Source organism: Papaver somniferum, chromosome 6, assembly GCF_003573695.1.
Source record: "Papaver somniferum cultivar HN1 chromosome 6, ASM357369v1, whole genome shotgun sequence".
Lineage (NCBI taxonomy): Eukaryota > Viridiplantae > Streptophyta > Magnoliopsida > Ranunculales > Papaveraceae > Papaver > Papaver somniferum.
This window is the reverse complement of record NC_039363.1, coordinates 158,065,760-158,087,352: the sequence shown is the minus strand read 5'-3', so window position 1 is coordinate 158,087,352 and position 21,593 is coordinate 158,065,760. Positions and strand designations below refer to the sequence as shown.

The following is a 21,593-nucleotide window of genomic DNA, read 5'->3' as shown; positions in this document are numbered from 1 at the left end:
TTTTAGAAGTAATAAGGTGGTTTTAGATGAAGAAATAATGGTATTTGACTAGTCAAAGAAGGTTTTGAGAGAAAGATTCTTTAGGGTAGGTGAAAGTTGTACGACTTCATCTCTCTCCTTGCCGCCCTTACTGTCCATATCTGTACCTAATAAATTTAAAAGCAAACATAAGGTACATAATTTACAAGAAAACTCGGAAAGAAAGAATAAACGATATATAAATATCAAGTTGTTTTAGACACCTATCAGGGAGTTGTTAAGTGGGCATATGGGATGCAAGTAACAAAAATTCTTTTTGAACAAGACTGGTTTAATTTAGTCCAAGCTACCAAACATGTTTCTCCTGGTGTACATTGGATGAACAGGCGAATACTAGCAGAAATAAAGCCTCTCTTATCCAAGTTTTAGTCATGGGACTGTATCTATGTTAATAGACTAGGTAATGGAGTAGCAGACGCTCTTGCGCAGGAAGTTAGGAAAACTAGAATTAATATAAATTATAAGAATAACTTCCCTTCTTTTTAAGATTCTCATATCAGCAAGGATGATGTTAACTCTCCTCATGTTGTTATCACTGAAGTCTCAATTTATTCCTTTTTGCAAAAAAAAAAAAAAAAAAACTTTGAGCCCCTAATAGCTGCAAGTTTCCTGATTGATATGCTCTTGTTGTCCAAGCATGATCTGTTGTAATCTTTTGGCGTTGTATTCTTGTTGTACAATAGTTGTACGATATGTTTTTTTTCTTTTGTAAAAGATCTTGCTTGATATATAAATATAAAGTTCTTCCTTGTGGTTCTCATCCTTCAGATCATGTTCTCACAATCAGAAAGCCCCACCTACGAATTTATTTCAACACCTGTTAAACAACGTTGTGTAAAATGTTGGAGAGAATGAGTTTTAATAAATGTTTTTTGGTTTTGGTATGGTTTGATCTTGGGACCATGGATACTCACTCATTTCCTTTGAGTCAATGAATCTCTTTAGTCCCTCATTGGGTATAGTATAGAAGGATGACCATTATATAACTATTCTATTACGGCTAGTTAGACAAACGTGGGCGGAATGAGTGGACAGACGATACATGGCCCAACCCATGTCACATGCCCGTATACCACGCACCAAGTCTTGTCTATGTATACTCTACTCGGAATTATTTTGCGCAAGTTTTTCGTTGAAAAATTAATTCCAAAAATATTTTCTTAAGTGTTTTAATTATGAGAGAATTCTTTTTTTTCCGAGTTTTTTTTGTTTGTTTTATAAGAAACCTCAAACTTGTTTTACAAGAAATTTGAAACCCTGGATTTACTTTTTTTCCTATTAAATGGAACTCGAATTTTGTTAATAACTTGCGTCCAGAATCGGCTACTATCCCTTTCTTTTCACATCTTCTTGCTTCGTTTTGTGCTTTGCCCGTTTATTTACTTCCAATTCCTGTTACTAAGTTCAAGATGGGTAACTTGTGTTGTGCTAACACAAGTTATATCTGGCAGTCTTATCCTGGACACAACTTCACACGTAGGAATTTAGCATTGCTCATTCTTAAGTATACCCACAAACTAATGTGTTAAGGAAAACTTGTTCAGCATATGATTCTGCCCTCATCAAGTTGTTGTGGCAGAGATGTTTTAATTCAGTTCTTCAAATGTTACTTTTGATAATCTAACCAACATAAAAAAAAACGAACATCTCCGAAATGGAGTCACTTAACAAAATTACCATCTTAAGTAGTTGCGAGTCCAAACATATCAATAGTACCCAAGATATTGATGCCATTAAAGAAAAGAAGATATAGTCCCCTAAGCTCCAAGCTGTTGGCAGTACTAAAGATCTTAGTGCCCTGAGCTCCAAGCTGTTGGCAATACTAAAGATCTTACACAGAACTCAACTTTTTTCTACATAATGACCGAAAATTAGATTTAAGGAACAAATCCTCCTGTACAACAAGACGGAAAAGAAAAGAAACAATATGAAATCAAGGAACTGTCAACCGACCACCGTTGTGTTCCAAAGACTTCCAAGAAGATTCAATTCGTAACAAGTGCAATTTCTCAACAAATGGCTCCAGAACTTCTGCCTCTTCTACAGGTGCAAACGCCATGCAAATGCTAAGCTCTTGGACAGCTTCCGCATATTTCCTGCAGTAGGGTGACCAAAACGGATTCAGGCATACAGCAGGATTCACTGTGTGCGTTACGAATAACTATGCAGTTAGCATCATAGTCCTGTTTAAGTTGTGACCGTCTTTACCTGCTGTAGAATAAGAGCATGCCATGGTCTCTCCTTAATGCCCAATTATGTGGTTGGAGAAGCAACAATCTTTCAGATGCCATTATAGCCAACCTAAAAAAAAAGGAAAGCACAAAACACCAATACATAAAAATAAAAACAAAAAAAAGGCTACATAAGTAACCACATGCTTTCCTACCCTGAGCAAATTAAAAAAAATCTGCATTCTTACACAAAATAACTTGGATTTTTAAGATTAGAGAATCAAACCCCAAAGTTAATGCTCTTTTCAAAAATACAATTTGAGGCAGTTACAGTACCAAGGAAAATGGAAGCGAGAGAATTACTGGATTTAGGAATAGGATGCCATGGACAACAATTATCAAATTACGTGATGAACAACCATGTGATATTTAAATGTCACTACTCTACAGCCAAAGAACTTACAAATAAAAAATAAAAATGAAGTCTACAGGAAATACCCACTTGATATTACCCTCTTGAAGTCGTCCTAAAGATGGAAAAATTAGGTTAAGAAACAGGCTAGGCTACTTAAATATTGGAGTCTGCAAAGATATGATAAGAAATGCTGATTTGTGATAATGCGCACTAATCTTGAAACCTGGAATATATTTGATAGCTCGAGTTTTACTAAAATTTAGAAAACAACTTGGGAACTTTAAAGATTATTTAAATTTTATAACTTGAATAGTGAAACTAACCAAAAACCGAGAACACTTGCGAAGAGCCAACACTAATTTATCATTTAAAATCTAGCAAACCCCAAATACAGGCCCTACGTTGCTCACACATGCATTGCTGTTGTAGAACGAGGAAGACCAGTTGGGAACCAAAAAAAGTCACCTGGCTACCAATCAGACTGTAGATTGAGTATCATTCGTAGTTGGAGAAATAACACAAGGACCTAGTAATAGGTTTGTATAGGGTTTAATTTAAAAGCTTTTGAATCCACATATATGTTAAGTTGCGCTCCACAAAGCTAAAGTTCACATTCTTAAAACTCCAAAACAGACTTGTAACTATTGAGAAAAACAACCAATTCCTTTTAACATCTCAAAAAATAAAGAAACCAGGGTGTATAAGTAGGTGGGCCTGTAGACTCCTGATGTGACTGGAACACGTTATTCTTAATGTTACACCGGATACATGAACCTAAACCAAAAAAGAATCTGCTACAATACCATAATCAAAACCAATTACTGTAAAACTGTGAATTTGCATAGAAAGGTATAATGTGGTGCATAAAGAAGGTAGATGGATCTAACAAAGACTGGTGAGACACCTAACGGCATATAGAGTGATCACTTTACACTAGCTCTTATTTCCTACCTTAGGTAATAGTCAAAACACAAATGAACGCAGTGACACTTGATGTGGAAGGGTAATGGATTGTCTCGCCTAAAAAGATAGAATTGACGCTAGCTGCAAACGGTTAAGCGATCAAGTATCTAACTTCGAAAGAAAGTAGCAAAGTATGTTCTTCTCAATGTGGCAGTGGCACTTATTTATTAGAGATATTTTATACAGGAGGTAGTTGTTGCCTTATTAATAACCTCTATGCATGTAACGACCACTCTGGTTAAGCACCATTCATATACAATTCTTTGAGGGAAGGAATAAAGGAAATTTAATTCCTATCGGTAGGAAAATGTCAATTTGGACGGTTCTACAAGTCTAAATACTTATGAAGACGATGTTTCACAAAAATGTAATCAGTCATTCAATGCATTACACAGATGACTTGAAGTAGAGAAGCCAAAAAATCTACAAACAGAATAGGAGAGTTCGCAAGAAAACTACCTTAACTCAAGAGGGCGCAATAAAGGGTGTTTTGAATCATCAAACGTATTAAAATTTTCATTTGCCTCTCCAATGCGTCTGAGTGGAGAAGTCAGCATTAAACCATGGTTCATCCTTGAAGCACGTTTCCAGTGAAGTCTCTGCGGATAGGGAAGAGGATAACGAAGAGGAAGAATTAAGCACCAGAACAAGAAAAAATAAGAACATAAACAAAATAAGGTGCGGAGGAAGTGGTCGTTACAAGGATAAGATAGCCAGCTTACAATCAAATTAGCCAATGCAATCCCAACGATATCTTTGTCAGTTGCAATATCAAGTCCCAAAAGTGATTTACTTTTCAAGTCGGAAGCCTTTGAGCTTGGATCCTCTACGCACCTTCCATTAACTAGAGAAAACAAGCTATTCCCTGATGTCACTTTGAAAAGTTCCTGCGCGGGAAGGAAAAAAAGATTAACACCACCATGTGGTATAGAAGGATAAAAGATACACAGTGCTACTGGAGGAAATATCTAATTATTAAGATGCCGACTGCTATGAATGTATCAATACACAGATACAACTTCAGATACATACAACAGAAGTTACAGAACAGAACATTGATCAGAAAACAAGTTCGGATGTTATCACACCTCAGGGTTCTCTGTTTGAGGCCATATCAAAAATTCCTCCCCAACTCGAGATCCAATAACTGTCACGCCAATTCTTCGGCAAACTTCAATATAGATAATGCTCAGCAATATGGCTGTCAGTTGGATACATTAAGATGTATTAGATGGCAAAAAGTACTGTGCTTGATTAGAAGGAATTATTATGCTTTAATAAAACTGAGTCAATATAACACACCATAGATAAGATACGTATGTTTGATGCCCAAGGCAAACATAGAAGAGAGATAATCTTTTGTGGAATTCAACTTACCACTGCTACGACCAGAGCTTAATACCGTATGCAAATATGAAAACTTTGAATCAACAAGGGTAGGAAACCTTCTGAATCCCCTGTACTCTAAAAGTACAGAATTCACTGCCTCCATAACTTCCATCAAATCACAACCTATATCTCTCGGAATTAGTTCTGCTTCAACTTCTTTGGCAATGTTGTCCAACTCAGCCAACCATTCAGACATACTTTTGCCAGCCAAAGGCATTGTCTCCAAGTCGGACCAGTCATCTTTAGGTCTAAAGAATGTCGAACCATCTTCTCTCCGTTCACTTCGGATAGAATTTGAATCCATCTCTCGATTAATGGCCATGAAAGCTTCATCTTCAGCTGCAACATATAGCAAAGCCTGCAAGAATTTACACAGTAGATGAAGGGGAAATAGGTTTAGATAAGCACCAAGTATCTAAAATGGAAGCACTATAGGCATGGAAACAAACATATCGATCTTATCTTTGAATTTTCACACTAAAGGAACCTGCGGGAGTTACGAAGAACGCAAGAAGACATAAATTACAATCCCACAAAGGAAAATAGTACCAATTTTTACTTCTGAAGAATGATATTGAAATGGCAATTGATTAAAGACATAATACAGTAAGGGTGAACAACTGGCATTGGATAATTACGACATATCTAATCCATGATGTTACTCATAGTGACATGTGCTAATTTGGCTCCGCTCTTTAATACGATTAATTGTTTGAACTGAATGTTTTCAAGGAAAAAGGAATATGCTAGTATGCTACTGTGAGTTCTTCTCTATTAAAACACTAAGTAAGAAGTAGTACCTTGGCGAAAGAATCCTATTACCTTAGCAAGAGAAAGGTATCCCTTGTCATTGGAGCAGCGAGGGATCTCATGGGTAAACTTTTCCCTGGCGTCCTCCAAAACCTGCTTGTTGATCCATTATTGAGTAATAGGTTGACAGATAGATTCGTCAAAGATTAAACACGGAGTAGATTGCATGAATGTTTTTACACCTTAATAAGTGAACAAAGAGCCACAAACAAACACACCTCTAGATATAAATTGGAGTGCACTTGATCTTTACTAGCCAGTGTGTGACTACCAGATAGAGAGGCCAATGGGGGAGTGTAACTTGTATACATACTCCTCTTTTGGTTATTACAAGTCCAGCCACATCCAGACAACCTAACAAGCAAAATCAGTTTTCCTCTTTTAGCACTTGTCATCTTATTTAAATAATTAAATAAAATTGTAACACAACGAGGAAAGATCATTTAGCTTGTATTACCTTATATGTGAGCTACCACCGTGACAGTGACTAACACTTAAGGAAGGAGCCGTCATATCCATAAACGCCGAAGCTGCATTTGTTTGCACATTACGATGACAAACGGAGGAGGAAGAGATTACGGTAGTGGCGAATGACAAAGGCAGCATGTTACCAATGATTTTAACGATGGGGTTCAAAATGACGGGGAAATTCACTAAAGGAAAGCAGAGAGAGTGATGATGTCGGCAGGTTGTTTTTTCAATCTAGTAACCAAATCAAAAACATGGGTGTTGGTAAATTGAAGGGAACTGTATGATTGTAGATTACTAACAATAAAAGATGGCGACGATGATGAAGACGGCAACGGCAACGGCAACAACAGCGAGTTTATATGTTGGTTGACAAAGCCATCATCCATGGCCTTTGATGGCAATGATGATGAACATCTGAGAATAATATTGTAACCCAAGAAGCTAATAGCAGGAACAACAAGAAAAATACCACTAGTCAAAACAAGTTGAACCATTAGTGTTCTACAAGGCATACATAGATAGAATTTCTGATCAAAACAAAAAAAAAAAGAATACATAGATAGATAGAATCAACACAAGAAGTAGAAGCAGAAGAAGTCAATAGAGAAAGAATGAAATAAGCTCTTGAATCATCATAATCATGAGAATGATAACTTAGGCTTATGTAAGAAAAAGAAAAAAAATAGTACTGATTTGTTGTCACTCATTGCTAGCACTTGTACTTAAATACAAATTCCTCTTCTATCTTTCCTTCCTTCCCCTTTGGAATAGATGAATGAATGCAATAATTATGCACAAGAAACAAAAAAGAAAGAAATAAAATTTTAAAGTTCTGGGGGGGTTTTGAATTTGATTGGGGGTATTATTGTGTGTACCAGTTGAGCTATTGCTGCTTGCTTGCGTCAATTCCACTTTAAAAAATAAAAATAAAAAAGATATTTCCGTGACTCTTCCCTCCCTCTCGCCTGGACCTGTTCTCTTTAAAATACTTCTTCTTCTTCAAATTGATTTTAAATTTTAGCAAAATTTGCTGAATCACGAGTGGGGTTGGATGGATAGATGGAAGTGAAAGGGATGTTTTTGTACGTAGACTTGCTTCTACGCTGTAGATTGATAGATTACTTTATCTTTGTCTTAAACAAGACACAAAAACAAAAAAGAAACAAAAAAAAAAGAAAGAGGATAAGGTTAGGTACGATCACAGCCTCTTTCTTGTTCATCCATTCAGATTTATAAAATTAAAAAAATATATGTATACATCTTGTACCTTATATTTTAATGGAGGTTGATGACAAGGAGTTCGTGAATGATAAGGAATTTCTCAAAGATATTGTTGCCTACTATGTCTTCTTTTTGGTTTAGTTAGAAGAATAACTAGTGCTTGAATAGCAATGATTGTGACTACACATAGCTATTATTTTTCATCTTCTTATTCTTTTTTAGGGTTTATTGGTTTAAATTATAAAAATATTTGGAGGATGATGGTTTGCAGTATTTAATCTTTATGATTTTTTATATTGCAATTTGTTATGGGATATTGGTGTTTACGTCCGTGAACTATGTTGTCCCATATTTTGTCAAAAGTAAAGTCGTTCATGATCGGTATTCATGTATTGATTTAAGGATGAATAGACTTTTGACATATACAAAATTTAAGCCTATATTGTCAATTCTTTGATGGAAGATAGGTTTAAATCTTTTGTGTTCAAGGATTATGTCTATTAAATATCGTTATGCAGAAGATAGAATGAATCCTTGTGTATTTCACAGTATTGATCTTCACTGATCCATAATTTATGTAATACTGTGAGCCTCCGTAATGTGTCTTATGTTGAGCACGATACAACCAAGTTGATTAATTTTTGATTAGCTTTGCTAGTTGTTCCGTAAGGTACTTTATGTTGAGCTCCATAAGTCTTTTTATGTCGAGCAAAACAAATGACAATTAAATTGATTACTTTTGTAATTAGTTTGGCTGTGTATTCCAATTAGATTAATTATGGGTTCTCTTGTAATTAATCTAGTTGAGTATTTTCATACTCCGTAAGATTCCTCTTATGTTGAGTATATGAACGACTATCCTATTCATTTTATAATGGTTATGTTAGTCGTATGCTCCGTAAGTTCTCTTATGTCGAGCATAATCAATTAAGTTGATCACTTTTGTGTTTAATTTGATTGCGCATTCCGATTAAATTAATCATGGGTTTACTTGTGATTAATTTGATAGAGTTTTTGGATATAGAAAATCATTCTCATGGTTTTTGGTGTCCAATCAAAATCCTTCTTTTCTTTTGAGATTAAGTTCGCTCTTGTTGTTCCCTTGGGAATGACATCAAATGGGGGAGATTTCTTTTGAACTTGTGCTTAATGGTCATATCTTGAGGGATGTGCGGATGTAGAATGTTGAAGGGGTCCTTGATGAATGCTATTAGCTTCGGCTATATGATTGCATCTAAATTAGATGGTATGTATTTTCTTTTAGTCATGAAATGTCTCTTAAGAAAATTTCATTATGATCCCGTTCTTGTACCTTTGCCAATTCTATTGACAAAAAGAAGGAGAATTAATATGTAGTTCACACTACAAATACATATGGTTTTCGGATCATTGTGTAAGGGGGAGTGGTTTCCATGCGAGATGAAGTATTGACTAAGGGGGAGTGATACATATCACCATAGTATTATTGTTGAAGTTGTGATACAATTGGACTTTGACACTGTGTAATAATACTATGACACTGTATAACAATGATCGAGACCGCTGCTTTCTCATTGTTATAGCTACGGATCTTCAACAACGGTGATGCTAAACTTACAACCTTTGGGATCATTGGAGTACTTGTAAGTGACGAAGATTTCGAGGAATGTTGAAGATTAGACATGTAGAATAGGAGCTACTAAAGTTTCTTTATCTTTTTTGTATTCCATATGTATTGATAGTTTTGTAACTAAAATTGACAAAGGGGGAGATTGTTAGAGCATTGCTCGGTCGAACTCGCATGCGTTTCTATCTCAAGCATGTTTGTTAATGTTAGTGACCAAAACTATAAGTCTTGATTTCTAGTCTACTATAGCTAAGTCTCGGACTAGGATAGAAAGTGTAGTTGAGCTCAAGACAAAAAATCATACAAGAAGAAGAACTACTCAAGGAACGGTGGAACTTCTAGACAAAAAATTATGTGAAGAGTTGAACTTATCTGTCACTCAAAAGTCTATCCACTCTATCTCCTACTTCTTGAGACAAAAATTCGTATGTTATATATAGACTTAGATTATACACATTTGGTATTTCGAGTCGAGTATACCTCGCCTATCTATATCTCGAAATATGTGTTGGTAAGCGTTTCGCTTCGACCATGTTTATCTTTACCTAATGACGAAAGTCATGATATGTTTCAATCATTTTGAAAATTGCTTTGACGAGAAATGGTGTAACAACTGTATAACGTCCTTTAAGAATGTTTCAATGGTTGGAATGAGAGTTTAGATTACATAACTAATGATGGACATAAGTATTGTTGTGGAAACACATATGTGCATAAGTCATATCCCTTGAACCAAAGTTTGCGAACTTTGTTGATCAAGAGAAACCGGAAGAATGGCTTGTTGCCAAGTCCGCGAACTCAGTCCGCGAACTGCCGAACTTCTCATCCCGAGAAATTCTGCTGGAGTTGACAAACTTTTTGCGTGAGTACCAGTCCGCGAACCAGCGGAAATTCTATGCCGAGATTTTCTACTGGAGTTTGTAAACTATGCCCGGTTGCTTAAGTCCGCGAACCTAGTGTGCGAACTTAAGAAGGTTATATATCTGAAGATGATTTCTCAACTTAAACTTATAAAGACTAAGGAATTCAATTTGAAAACCGTGGATATAGAGTTCATTAACCGGTTCGAGTGAATCAAATCATCTTTGCTTCAATTGTGTGTTGTGTAGTACATAAGATTTCCTTGCAATTGAACAACTCTCTAACTAGTTCAATTGAGTCATTTGAACTAGTTATGCTGAAGAAGAATATGGTTGGTATGAAATGCTCATATGGATAACCTTTTGGTTAACTATTGTTGAACCAACAATGTACGCGTTTAGGTACGGTTAACAAACCTAGAAGCGTACATTTCATTTGTGTATAACAAGCTAAGTTTTCGATCTAACGGTTGAGAAATATTAGCTTGAATCTAAATCAGGTTTTCATCTAACAGTGGATATTGTTTGCTTTCTGACCAAGGAGAAACCCTGATTTGAAAGACTATATAAGGAGACATCTAGTATTGTGCAAAACTAATCCTCACACTTCATGTGTGATACTAGTTTGCGTGCTAGAGTCGCTTCTCCTTTAACCTTTGGTTTTCTTCTTCTAAAACCAGGTTAACGACTTAAAGACTTTATTGGGATTGTGAAGCCAGACCGATACTACTTTTATCATAGTTGTGTGATCTGATCTTGTATCTTCTATCGTACGAGTACAATCGGATTGATTGTCTTGAGATTAATATCTCCGATAGGCAAGATATAAAAAGTAGTCACAAACATATTCGTCTCATTGTTTGTGATTCCGCAACATCTTGTTTCGCAACCATACGATTAAGATTGTTGTGAGGTGATTGATTTATCTAGGCTGTTCTTCGGGAATATAAGACCGGATTATCAATTGGTTCCTGTTCACCTTGATTATTATCAAAAGACGGAACATAAACTTTACAGTTTTCTGTGGGAGACAAACTGATCCTTTGATAGACTTGTCTGTGTGAGAAAGATTTGTTTATTGTCAAAGCCTGCGATTTTGGGTTGTAGTAACTCTTAGTTGTGGGTGTGGTCAGCTAAGGGAATCAAGTGCACAGTATCCTGCTGGGATCAGAGGCGTAGGGAGTACAACTGTACCTTGGATCAGCGGGAGACTGATTGGGGTTCAACTACAGTCCAGTCTGAAGTTAGCTTGGAGTAGTCTAGTGTCTGTAGCGGCTTAATACAGTGTGTGTTCAATCTGGACTAGGTCCCGGGGTTTTTCTGCATTTTCGGTTTCCTCGTTAACAAAATTTTTGGTGTCTGTGTTATTTCAGTTTCCGCATTATATTGTTTTATCTTTATAATTGAAATAATACAGGTTGTGTGTTAGATCATCAATTAGAGTAATAAAAAATTTGGTTGTTGATTATCATTGATTGATCCTTGGATATTGGTCTTTAGTACTATCCAAGTTATTCCTTGTATTTGATTAGTACTCGCAGTTTCTGTTTGAGGAAATCAAATAAAGAGAGAGAGATATAAACTCGTTGATGTACTTTTAATTGATTGAGTCTCTTAAAAGTATACTCGAGTTTATCCATACAGATTGCTAAGCGAAATATTGGGTGGTGTTGTTAGACCCCCGCTTTTTCATCCGTGGTACATAAAAACTATAAATTATTATGAGTATGTCTTCGAATTAATCAGATAATATTTTATGAAACTGGTTTTCGTTTTATGACATGAAAATATTTTCGTCATAATCAGGGGGAGACTATACACTATCAGCAAAAGTTGGTGTTAATTAATTTCAATGTTATATCAGTTTCTCTCCCATCATGACCAAATCGAAAAAGGCTGCTATTAACTAGGCGTAAAATGTCTCATTTGCTTTTATATAAGTGTTTGCCTCTTTAAGAGGAAAATACAGTCACATCTTATAAAATAAGTAGCGTTCCATGAGAGGATATCAAAATTAATATTTCATCCCTTGATGATGATGAGATCATAACGCCCGTGGGTGCTGATACCAGTAAATTTTGAATTTTTCAAAATATGAATATACTTGAAAATTGTGTGGGGTCGGGGTAAACAAAAATGATTGTCGAATATTCATTTAAAGTAGCTACTGAAATAAATGATGGTGGTTTTGAACCCCTCTGCAAAGGAATATCGACATATGTGATTGGTTGGCATACCATCCAAATTAGGTTGGATTAATTTCTCGATTGACGCAATTTTGGATCCATGACTTAGTACCTTAAAAATGCCAAGCCTATAAATTACAGGCTAGTGAAGTCTTAATTACAAGAAATATTTTCTTTGTAAAAACGATTTGAGGGTTTTATTTTTGCTCAAACCCCACGATTGGTTTAATGATTGTTCTCTTTGTATTATGCATTTGACGTGGTAGTTTCATATGTAGCCGGAGAACATATTCGAATTTGTAATTGTTTGAGGATTTAAATTATATTCAGGCAGCCACCTGACTCAATTATATCATGTCTAACAGTCATTCAAGTGTTTTTAGAAATTTGGTACAAAACCTAAACTTCGGATTAATCAGTTGAAGATATCAACTTTATAGGTCTCTTGAAGGGTCCTTACAAACACAAAAATTCACGTTTTAGCAGCATAAACTCTATGCAGTTAGAATTATGCTAGCATAAACTCGTCTTTAAGATAGACTAGAGTTATTATTTTGATGCTTATTTTTTGAAAAACTCATGTACTTGAGTTAGCATCGATAAATACGTCAAAAGTTGTACTCTTTTCCTTTGGTTTCAGGTTTTGTCCCATGTGGTTTTCTTGACAAGGTTTCAACGAGGCAACATCTCTGACGTTTAAAAAAATAATAATGTTGATATTTGTTCTCTGTTTCCTTGGTCCATATTTTTTTAACATTGGGTTTTACTGGCAAGGTTTTAGTGAGGAAATTTAGTTCAACATGGTGGTCATCCAAGGGGGATATGTATCAATTTAAGCTATTTGGTGGATTCTCACGATTAACTAAGTCATTCTATTTGACCAAATCAACATAGCAAGCCCTCGGGAATTTGGATGTCTATACGGCATGACCACAAATATAGTTTTGTTCACTTATGGTAATTTATCTACCTCTTGGCACTTTGTTGAAGAAACTACATCAACAACTTCTGCAAATCATCTCGGGAAGCTAGCAATGCATGACACAAGTTTTCAATATGTTGAAGAAGAATTTAGACTCTGCAAAAGTATTAATCGAAGACAATACCGCTTGTGCAACACAAAAGAAGACTTCATCAACTATCAAATATCTTCATGAAAGCAAAACAATCATCTGCATTTAAGAAACATTCATCGAAATTTGGAAGTCTCAACTCAAAGATTTTCAAGCCAAAAATTTATCAGGGGGAGCGCCATCATCAAATTAAGGTGCATTCACTGGACTTTGTTGCGTTGTACTCTTTTTCCTTCGTCGAGGTTTTGTCCCACTGGGGTTTCCTTGTGAAAAAGCGGGGGTCTAACAACCACACCCAATATTTCCTTATGCAATCTATATGGACTAACTCCAATATAATTCCAAGAGAATGAACTAGACAGTCAGACTCAATCAAGGAAATATATCCAAGAGTTATATCTTTGTTTCACAATGTAAGAAGCAAATCAAACAGATAGAATCCGCTAGCCTGATTATTATGAGAAACAACATGAACGGTACCAAAGACCAATGTTCAAGTGTCAATCAATTTCAATCAACAACCAAAGGTTGGATTTACCAATTGATTGAACTAAGCACAACCTGTGATATTTCAATTATATAATCAAATATAATGCAGAAAAGAAATAACATAGACGCCATAAGTTTTGTTAAAGAGGAAACCGCAAATGCAGAAAAACCCCGGGACCTAGTCAATATTTGAACACCATACTGTATTAAGCCGCTACAGACTCTAGCCTACTACAAGTTAACTTCGGACTGGAATGTACTTGAGCCCTAACCAATCTCACACTGATTAAGGTACATTCGCGTTTCTTACGCCTCTGAAATCCCATAAGGACTCTACACACTTGATTCTGTTAGCTGATCTCACCCACAACTAAGAGTTGCTACGACCTAAAATTGAATACCTGATAAACAAACACAGAAAAGTCTATTCTAAGAGATAAATTTGTCTCCCGCAGAAATACCTATGAAGTTTTTGTTCTGTCTTTTGATAAATCAAGGTAAACAGGAACCAATTGATAATCCGGTCTTATATTCCCGAAGAACAGCCTAGAAATATCAATCACCTCACAGTAACTTAATTATATGGTAGTAGAACAAGTTATTGTGGAATCACAAAGAATGAGACTAAGAGCTTTGTGGTTACTTTTTATATCTTACCTATCAGAGATAAATCTCGAGCAAATCTTAGAGAAGATAGTACTCAATACGATAGAACAAGTAAGATCAGAAAACGCAACTACAGAGAAAATAGTTGGGCCTGGCTTCAGAATCCCAATGAAGTCTTTAAGTCGTTAACTTATAATGGTTTTAGGAAAAACCTAGGTTAAATGATAATTGACTCTAGTCGCAACTAGTATCACACAGAAGGTGTAGGGATTAGGTTTCCCAGTTGCTATAGTTCTCCCTTATATAGTTTTCAAATCAGGGTTTGATAACTTTGGAACAAAGCAATCAATATTTCACCATTGGATGAAAACCTGATTTACGATTCAAGTTAATATCTCTCCACCGTTAGATGGTCTTAGCTTGTTACACACAAATGAAATATAACTTCATTTAGATATGGGTAACCGTACCTAAACGTGTATATTGAGTTGGCTCAATAACAATTAACCGAAGTTAGCCATATGAACACTTTTGTCTTAACGATGTTCATCTTAACACTTCTAGACCAAATGATAATCAAATGAATCTAATTGTGTTACTCATCGATTTGTTCAATTGTTTATATTCTCATAGAAGTATACAAGACATAATTGAAGCAAAATCGGATTGATTCAAAAGAATCAGATCATGAATATTTTTTCATGAGTATGAAATCATACTTAACCGATTTTAGAACTTAACCACATAAATTTGCAAACGGTTACGCAAACTTAAGTTCCGAACTTTGATCTTTTCCGACAGTTCAAAAACAGGTGCGCATACTGTCGTTCAAGACCGAATTCAGGTGAAACAGTTTGCAAACGAGTACGAAAACTTAGTTCCCGGACTTTGACAATCAAAACCGTTCGCATACGGGTATGCATAATTAGTTCCCGGACCTGAATTATTCTTACAACAGTTTGCATACAGGTATGCATACTGTGTTATATCCAGATAATGACTAATTATTCTAAACTCCCATTTCAATCATTAAAACATTCTTAGAAGACGACAATAGCTGTCTCACACAAAGTATTAACTTATAAGCAATTTCAAGTGATCGAATGATCAATACGAAACATTCCGAGTCTACATCAAATGACTGTCTCACACAAATCATGTATGATGTTACAAGGCGATTTTCACATGATCATATTTTGACTTTCGTCAAGAATAGTGATGAACGAAGTTAAAGAAAAAATATTTCCAACATATATTTCGAGAAAGATATAAGCGAGTTAAACACAACGTGAAATATCAAATGTGTATAATGTAAAGTCTATATAGTTATACGACTTAGTCTCAATAGGAGATATAATAGAATAGAGTTCTGAGTGATAGATGAGTTCAAGTCTCCACATACTTTTTGTTGATGAAGTTCCTCCCAGCTATTCTCAGTAGATCTTCGTCTTCAATCGATAAACGAGGTGAAGTCTAAAGCTCAACTACACATTCTATCCTATTCCGAGACATAGCTATAAGTAGACTAGAAATCAAGACTTATAGTTTTGACAACTAAAATTGAAAAACAAGCTTGAGATAGCAATGCTTGCGAGTTCGACCGAACAGTGCTCTAACAATCTCCCCCTTTGTCAATTTTATTGACAAAACTATCAATACATATGCATTACAAAATAAATAAACTTTGTAGCTTCTCATCCAAATGCTTGATTTCCTTGGTTCTTCAACATTCCGTGAATTCTTCGTCACTCCAAGTACTCCAGTGATTCTAAACGTGTTCAACTCAGCATCATAGATGTTGAAGATCCGTAGTTATAACAATAAGAAAACACATGTTCTCAATTATTTTTATACAGTGTCATAGTGTTATTACGCAGCATGAGAGTTCAATTGTATCACAACTTTGACAATAATACTACAGTGATATGTATCACTCCCTGTTAGTCAATACTTCATCTCACAATGAAAACCACTCCCTCCTACATAATGATCCGTAAACCATATGTATGTAGTGTGAACTACAAAATAATTCTTCCCCGTTTTGTCAATATAAATTGGCAAAGGTACGAAAATTAACGGGATCATAATGAAATTCTCAAAGAGATACTTCATGACTAAAAGAGAACATATCAACTTTGTTCGATGATTTCACATAGTCGAAACTTAGTGTATTCATCAAGGAGTTTATAAAGATACAAGAAAACTCGTACAATATTCCACAGCCGCACTTCCCACAAAGATTTGGCAATTAAGCACATGTTCAATTAAGAACTCTTCCCCATAAAATATCATTCCCGAAAGAACAACAAGAGCGACCTTACTTTTACAAGAAAAGAAGGATTTCTTTGGACATTAACAAATCACATGAAACATGAATTTGTATCCAGTAAACTCACTTAAATTTACCACATATGAACCTTAATGATTAATTTAATCGGAAATGCTCAACATAAGAAAAATTACAGAGCCATATAGTACTTTCACATAGAAGTGAATCAGGGAAAGATCAATAGTGCGGAATACTCAAAAGTTAATTCTTTTTTTATCAATATTTGCATAATGACATAATAAACTTAACTTTTGACATATGTGGGACAATCATAGTTCACAGACGTAAACACACTTATCCCATAATATTTTTTGCAATATACAAAACCAATAAATATTATTACTGCAAAATCATCTTCCAAATAACTCAGAATTTAAATAAATAAATCTAAAAACATTACAAGATGAAAATCGTTGGTGTTGAGGGGTGAATAAGATTTTGGTCCTACCCGTCCTAGTCACACCTGATGACCACACTTACTAGGAATAGTAAGAGAGAGAGTTGCCTTTTCATTGTACCTTGTCCTTCCTTATATAGACTTTCCAAAAGCCCCTCCTTTTATGACATCATGCCATATGTCCTAAACTTCCTTAGCCATTATTTCCTTAATATAACCCCTTTGTTCTTCATTAATCCCTTCTCTATCCTTCTTGTCTCATGGGTATTTTCTCATTGGACTTGGGCTTAGTACCCAAGTCCCCATGTTTTATCTTAGGCCTGCCTCCCCCTTTCGGGGCACCCCAAACCCGTTAAGAGGTATTATTTTTCATGTATCAACATTAGTCCCCTGACTATTGGGTGAATTACTAAATGGCAAGTAGTCATCTGATCTTTTAGGTGCGCCCCCTTCTCGAAATCAAGGACGGAAATTCTCCCCTTTCTGTCGACTCCATGATTCCGGCTGATATTCGATCTCCTGCATTGTGCAGTGACTTTTCAGTTTCTGTCAGCTTTTTCAACTCTATAACTGCCACGTTCAAACCCTGGAATCTTCTATATATATAGATTCACTGATCTACGCCTTCTCCCTATTCCGTCCTTGTGTTTTCTTTCTTCTTTACTTCGAACATCCATACACGCGCCATGTCTAGTAGTTCCTCCATTAGTAGTTCCTCCGAGGAAGAATCGGAAGAAGTGATGAGCACCGGTTCTGAAGAAACTGAATAAGTGGAGACAAAGGAGATCCATTCCCTTCTCAGGAGATGGTAAGTTATATACAATTGCAGAGTTCACCAGCATCCCTGATATGAAACGCGCACTAAAGCTGAGGGGGATTTGTGGTGGTTAGCGCGTCTTTCCTCGGACGATATTCTTTTTCCTCACCTCTTAAACCCCTCTGTTTTACCTTATCCGTCTGCTCCTGGCTGGATCATGCACCCTGAGGCAGATACTTTGGTTGCTTTCTTATTTAAAGGTGTACCTTGCATGGCTATTCATCACGGGGACTATGATCTTCCTGCTATTTAGATATTTTCCTCGTCTGCTACACCTAGCATATGGCCGCATTGGACATCCTACATCCGTTTTAATCCTGCTCATGTCACAATCCTTCGTGAGGCGGGTATTTACGAAGCTATTAACTCATCCCTCAAACGAGCGGTGGTAAGGTGTAAGCGTGATATGACTCGGATCTTCTATCGTTGGACATCTCCCGTCCATACTCTTTTCACCGCATGGGGGGAGGAAACAGTGTTGGAGGATGTAGTCTCTCTTACAGGGCTACCCATTCACGACAGTCACTCATATGATGAAGCATCCGTCTTCCAAGCTCTGACTAATGAAGATAGTAAACTGTGGGCCTATCTTTTAGATTGTAAAGATGATTCTCGAAACGAGTTGGTGAGGAAGAATTAGCTGTCGGTAAAATGGCAGAAAGGAAAGGGCGCTACTGGCGTTGGAAAGAAAGGGAAGCCATCACCTGCTACCAAGGGAAAAACCAAAGTGGCTGAGGAGAATAAGAAACCCCCTTTAGCGCTCCCAACAGGAGAGCGTTTACTTGCCAGTTCTTTTCGTGCTCATGAGGCGATTCATGGCTCATCATCTCCCGCTGCTCAGACGGGTTCTGAATAGGTTACCAAGGTCAACCGACGCGCTTATTTTCCCCTTTTGATCAAGTATTGGGCTCCGCGGTTTGTGGATGAAAAGGTCTTACCCTCTCGACGGAAGGAAAAGAACCCTCATGCGGATCTGGCTTCATATATCTTGTTTTGGCTTTGCCGTGATGTGTTTGAGTATAGTCCGCAGGATACGATCAAGAGAAAGTTGGTACCCATGGCAGTGTTGTTATCCCGCGGCGTCTCTTTTTCTCTTGCGCCCATGTTCTTGGGCGGCTTATGTCGTCATCTCGATATGTTTTTCCAGGATGTCCGTTTGGTTAAAGGCACTCATAAGGTTGAGACTTACATTCCATCCTCTTTCATGCAGGCGTGGTCTTGGGAGCACCTTATCGAATACGCGCCAAATCCTCATGTTTTAGCGGTTCATCGTGAAGAAGATGTTTAGCAAGACGATGGCACTGTTAAGAAGATCCCCGCTTCTTATGGCTATTCGTGGATGGCTCTTTGGAATGGAAATGGGAAGGTGCTAAAGGGAGACATAGCTCAGTACATAGATGTATTCAAGAACTTCGAGCCCTTTCCTTATCACGACGATCGGTCCGGTCCAGCGCATTATGATTTCACTTCTTCCTTTGTTACGGAGTTTAATTCGACGCAGCTCTTAAATGACTCGGACTTTGATTCAGTGATGACGGTGTTACCTGGTTATCTTCCTGGTTTTCATGCAGGAAAGTTTGTTGCCATGTCTTATAATCCTGACCGTGTGGTTAGGAAAGTTGGGTTTGATCAGGGGGTGCCTCCCAGGTTTCCACCTTCGAGCTGCTCTGAAACTGAGGATATCATTGCTAGTTTTGATCACTTTGTTTTCAAGGGGACGACGCGTTTGAGTGATCGAGGAATTGACTTTTCTTTCCAGCAACCCGTTCTTGAGCACCCTTTAGCGTTTACTGAGGCTTCCCACGATTATCTGCTCATTTTGTGTTGTCGATCTCTGAACTTCCTTTTGCGTGACTCATCTCCTCCGAACGATTTATCACATGAGGATCTTAGAGTATTGCATGCATCTGGCAGGGTTAAGCTTGATGATTCCATAGCCAAGGAAAACCACTTTAGCTCACTAAAAGTCGTCTTCTGGAGCCGCTGGTGACTTCCTGGGACCCTTCTCAGGGTCATGATCCCATAAGGCCAAAAAAAGTGTCGAAATCATTTTCTGATCGTAAACCTCCTCGGCTGCAGGTGCCTAAATCAACTATTGGTTCCCTTGCGGCGTGGGTATTTATCGTCTATCTTGTTATGTTCTCTCTTTCCCTATTTTTTTAAGCAAATAGTATTGAGCGCTGCATTTTCAGGAAACTCTTCCATCCAATCCTGTGGGGTGGAAAGCGCCTTCTTACCTGATGTAAGAGTATCTGAACATGCCTGAGATTGATTGGTTTGAGAAGAGCCTTGCTAAGAAGGATAAGATAGAGGAAGCTAAATTATCTCGCCTCAGTTCTTTCATTAATGTCTCTCCTTTGCATCCTATGCAGGCTCGGCAGAAAAGCGCGTCACAACCTCCACGAAGCGCTGGTGGAAGTACAACTCCATCATTTGTGGATTTGGTGTGCGGTCTCGGAGTCCAATTGTCTCATGGAAAAGGTTGGGTATCCTCGCGCCTTCACAATCATCGGTCAATCCTTTGCGATCCGAGACTCTTCGTATCAGGGGGGAGGATCCGGTATCTCCTAGTGACGTATTGCATTCAATGAGTCCATCAGGGTCGAACCGGTCAGTGTTTGGTGGGTCTTCGACCCACGTGGCACAACCAATGGATGACCCTAAAGGTATTTTGCGTATTTCCTTATTTAATACGTGTCTCTAGTTTTCATACTCCCCTCTTCTTTTTTTTTTTTTTTAAATCTGAGCATTCTTTTGCAATATTATTCATTTTCCATTTTCAAGTTTTGAAAGTAACTCTGAGTCGTCTTCTGGTTTTTCTGCATCTCGTCGCAAGCCTTTCGATCCCCCACTCGATTCAGCTTTTCGCGAGGTTAGTATCTCTTCTGCGCGTCTTGTTGTTGAGTCTTTCTGGTATTTATCAGCACACGTATTTTCTTGGGTTATAGGGTATGGGAAGCAAAGAGACTCCCAAGCCGCAATCCTCCAGCACAGAAGGTGTGAGACGTGTAGTCGCTAGCGGTGACGGGTCTGTGAAGAGCGCCCGTACAGACAACAATGATTCTGCAACGGTTGATCCCTTGGAAAGGCATCCCAACGTTCCTGACGACCCCTGAGGATGCTCACTTCCGTTTTTCCAAGGTGGTGAGTACTGTTGATGCTGGGGTTGATCCTTCTACCCATACACTGGTTCTTGGCTTTTGGGTGCCATCTGTTTTGGTGCCGCTTATATGGACATTGTGGAGCGTGGTGGTGGTCATATGGTGAAGGCATATCTCCTTGAAATGCATACTTTGTGTTATATGACCAAAAACCTGCTTGAGGTTGCTGACCAACTTACACCGGTGAGGGATGATCTTATTGACGTTGCGGTGATGCGTAACTGGGAGACCACCATTCATGCGGCGATTAACACCAATTTTCCGGTGGGTTGGTTAGGCGAACTTCTAGCAAAAATGAAGGATCGGAATGACCCTCGTATGCATCTCTCAGGGAAGATTTCTCAGCTGGAGGCGAAACTAACAGAGCATTCAAAAACAACTGCTGCAAGGAAGAAATCGCTGAATCGTCTTATTGCGGATGTGGGAGTTGCTAGTGATGAGGTGATATGGGCCGAGACTGCCGAGGAGGAGGTTCATGCTGATCTCGAGAAGAAGCGACAAGAATTGTCCGCGTTCCAGCCGTCTTGATGCGTTTTCCGTGTCTATGCATATTATGCGCTCTTTACTCTCTCTCGCTTTCCCCCTCTTTT

General features: G+C 37.5%; 1 protein-coding gene across 3 annotated transcripts; it reads right to left on the bottom strand.

The window, feature by feature from the left end:
• Positions 1-1,703: 1,703 nt before the first annotated feature.
• On the bottom strand, positions 1,704-7,262 carry LOC113289892. Of its 3 annotated transcripts, none has more exons than XM_026539321.1 (10): positions 7,134-7,262; positions 6,245-6,699; positions 6,006-6,141; positions 5,800-5,880; positions 4,966-5,335; positions 4,677-4,789; positions 4,311-4,475; positions 4,048-4,187; positions 2,248-2,340; positions 1,704-2,135 (listed from the first exon to the last, which is right to left on the bottom strand). In XM_026539321.1, the coding sequence occupies exons 2-10, from the start codon at positions 6,391-6,393 to the stop codon at positions 1,973-1,975; spliced, it is 1,410 nt and encodes a 469-aa protein (XP_026395106.1). In that variant the 5' UTR covers positions 6,394-6,699; positions 7,134-7,262; the 3' UTR covers positions 1,704-1,972. The 3 variants fall into 3 exon arrangements, with proteins under 3 accessions (XP_026395106.1, XP_026395105.1, XP_026395107.1); XM_026539320.1 differs by having other exon boundaries at positions 6,948-7,216; XM_026539322.1 differs by lacking the exons at positions 6,245-6,699; positions 7,134-7,262 and having other exon boundaries at positions 5,778-5,880; positions 6,006-6,062.
• Between the last annotated feature and the right edge of the window lie 14,331 nt (positions 7,263-21,593).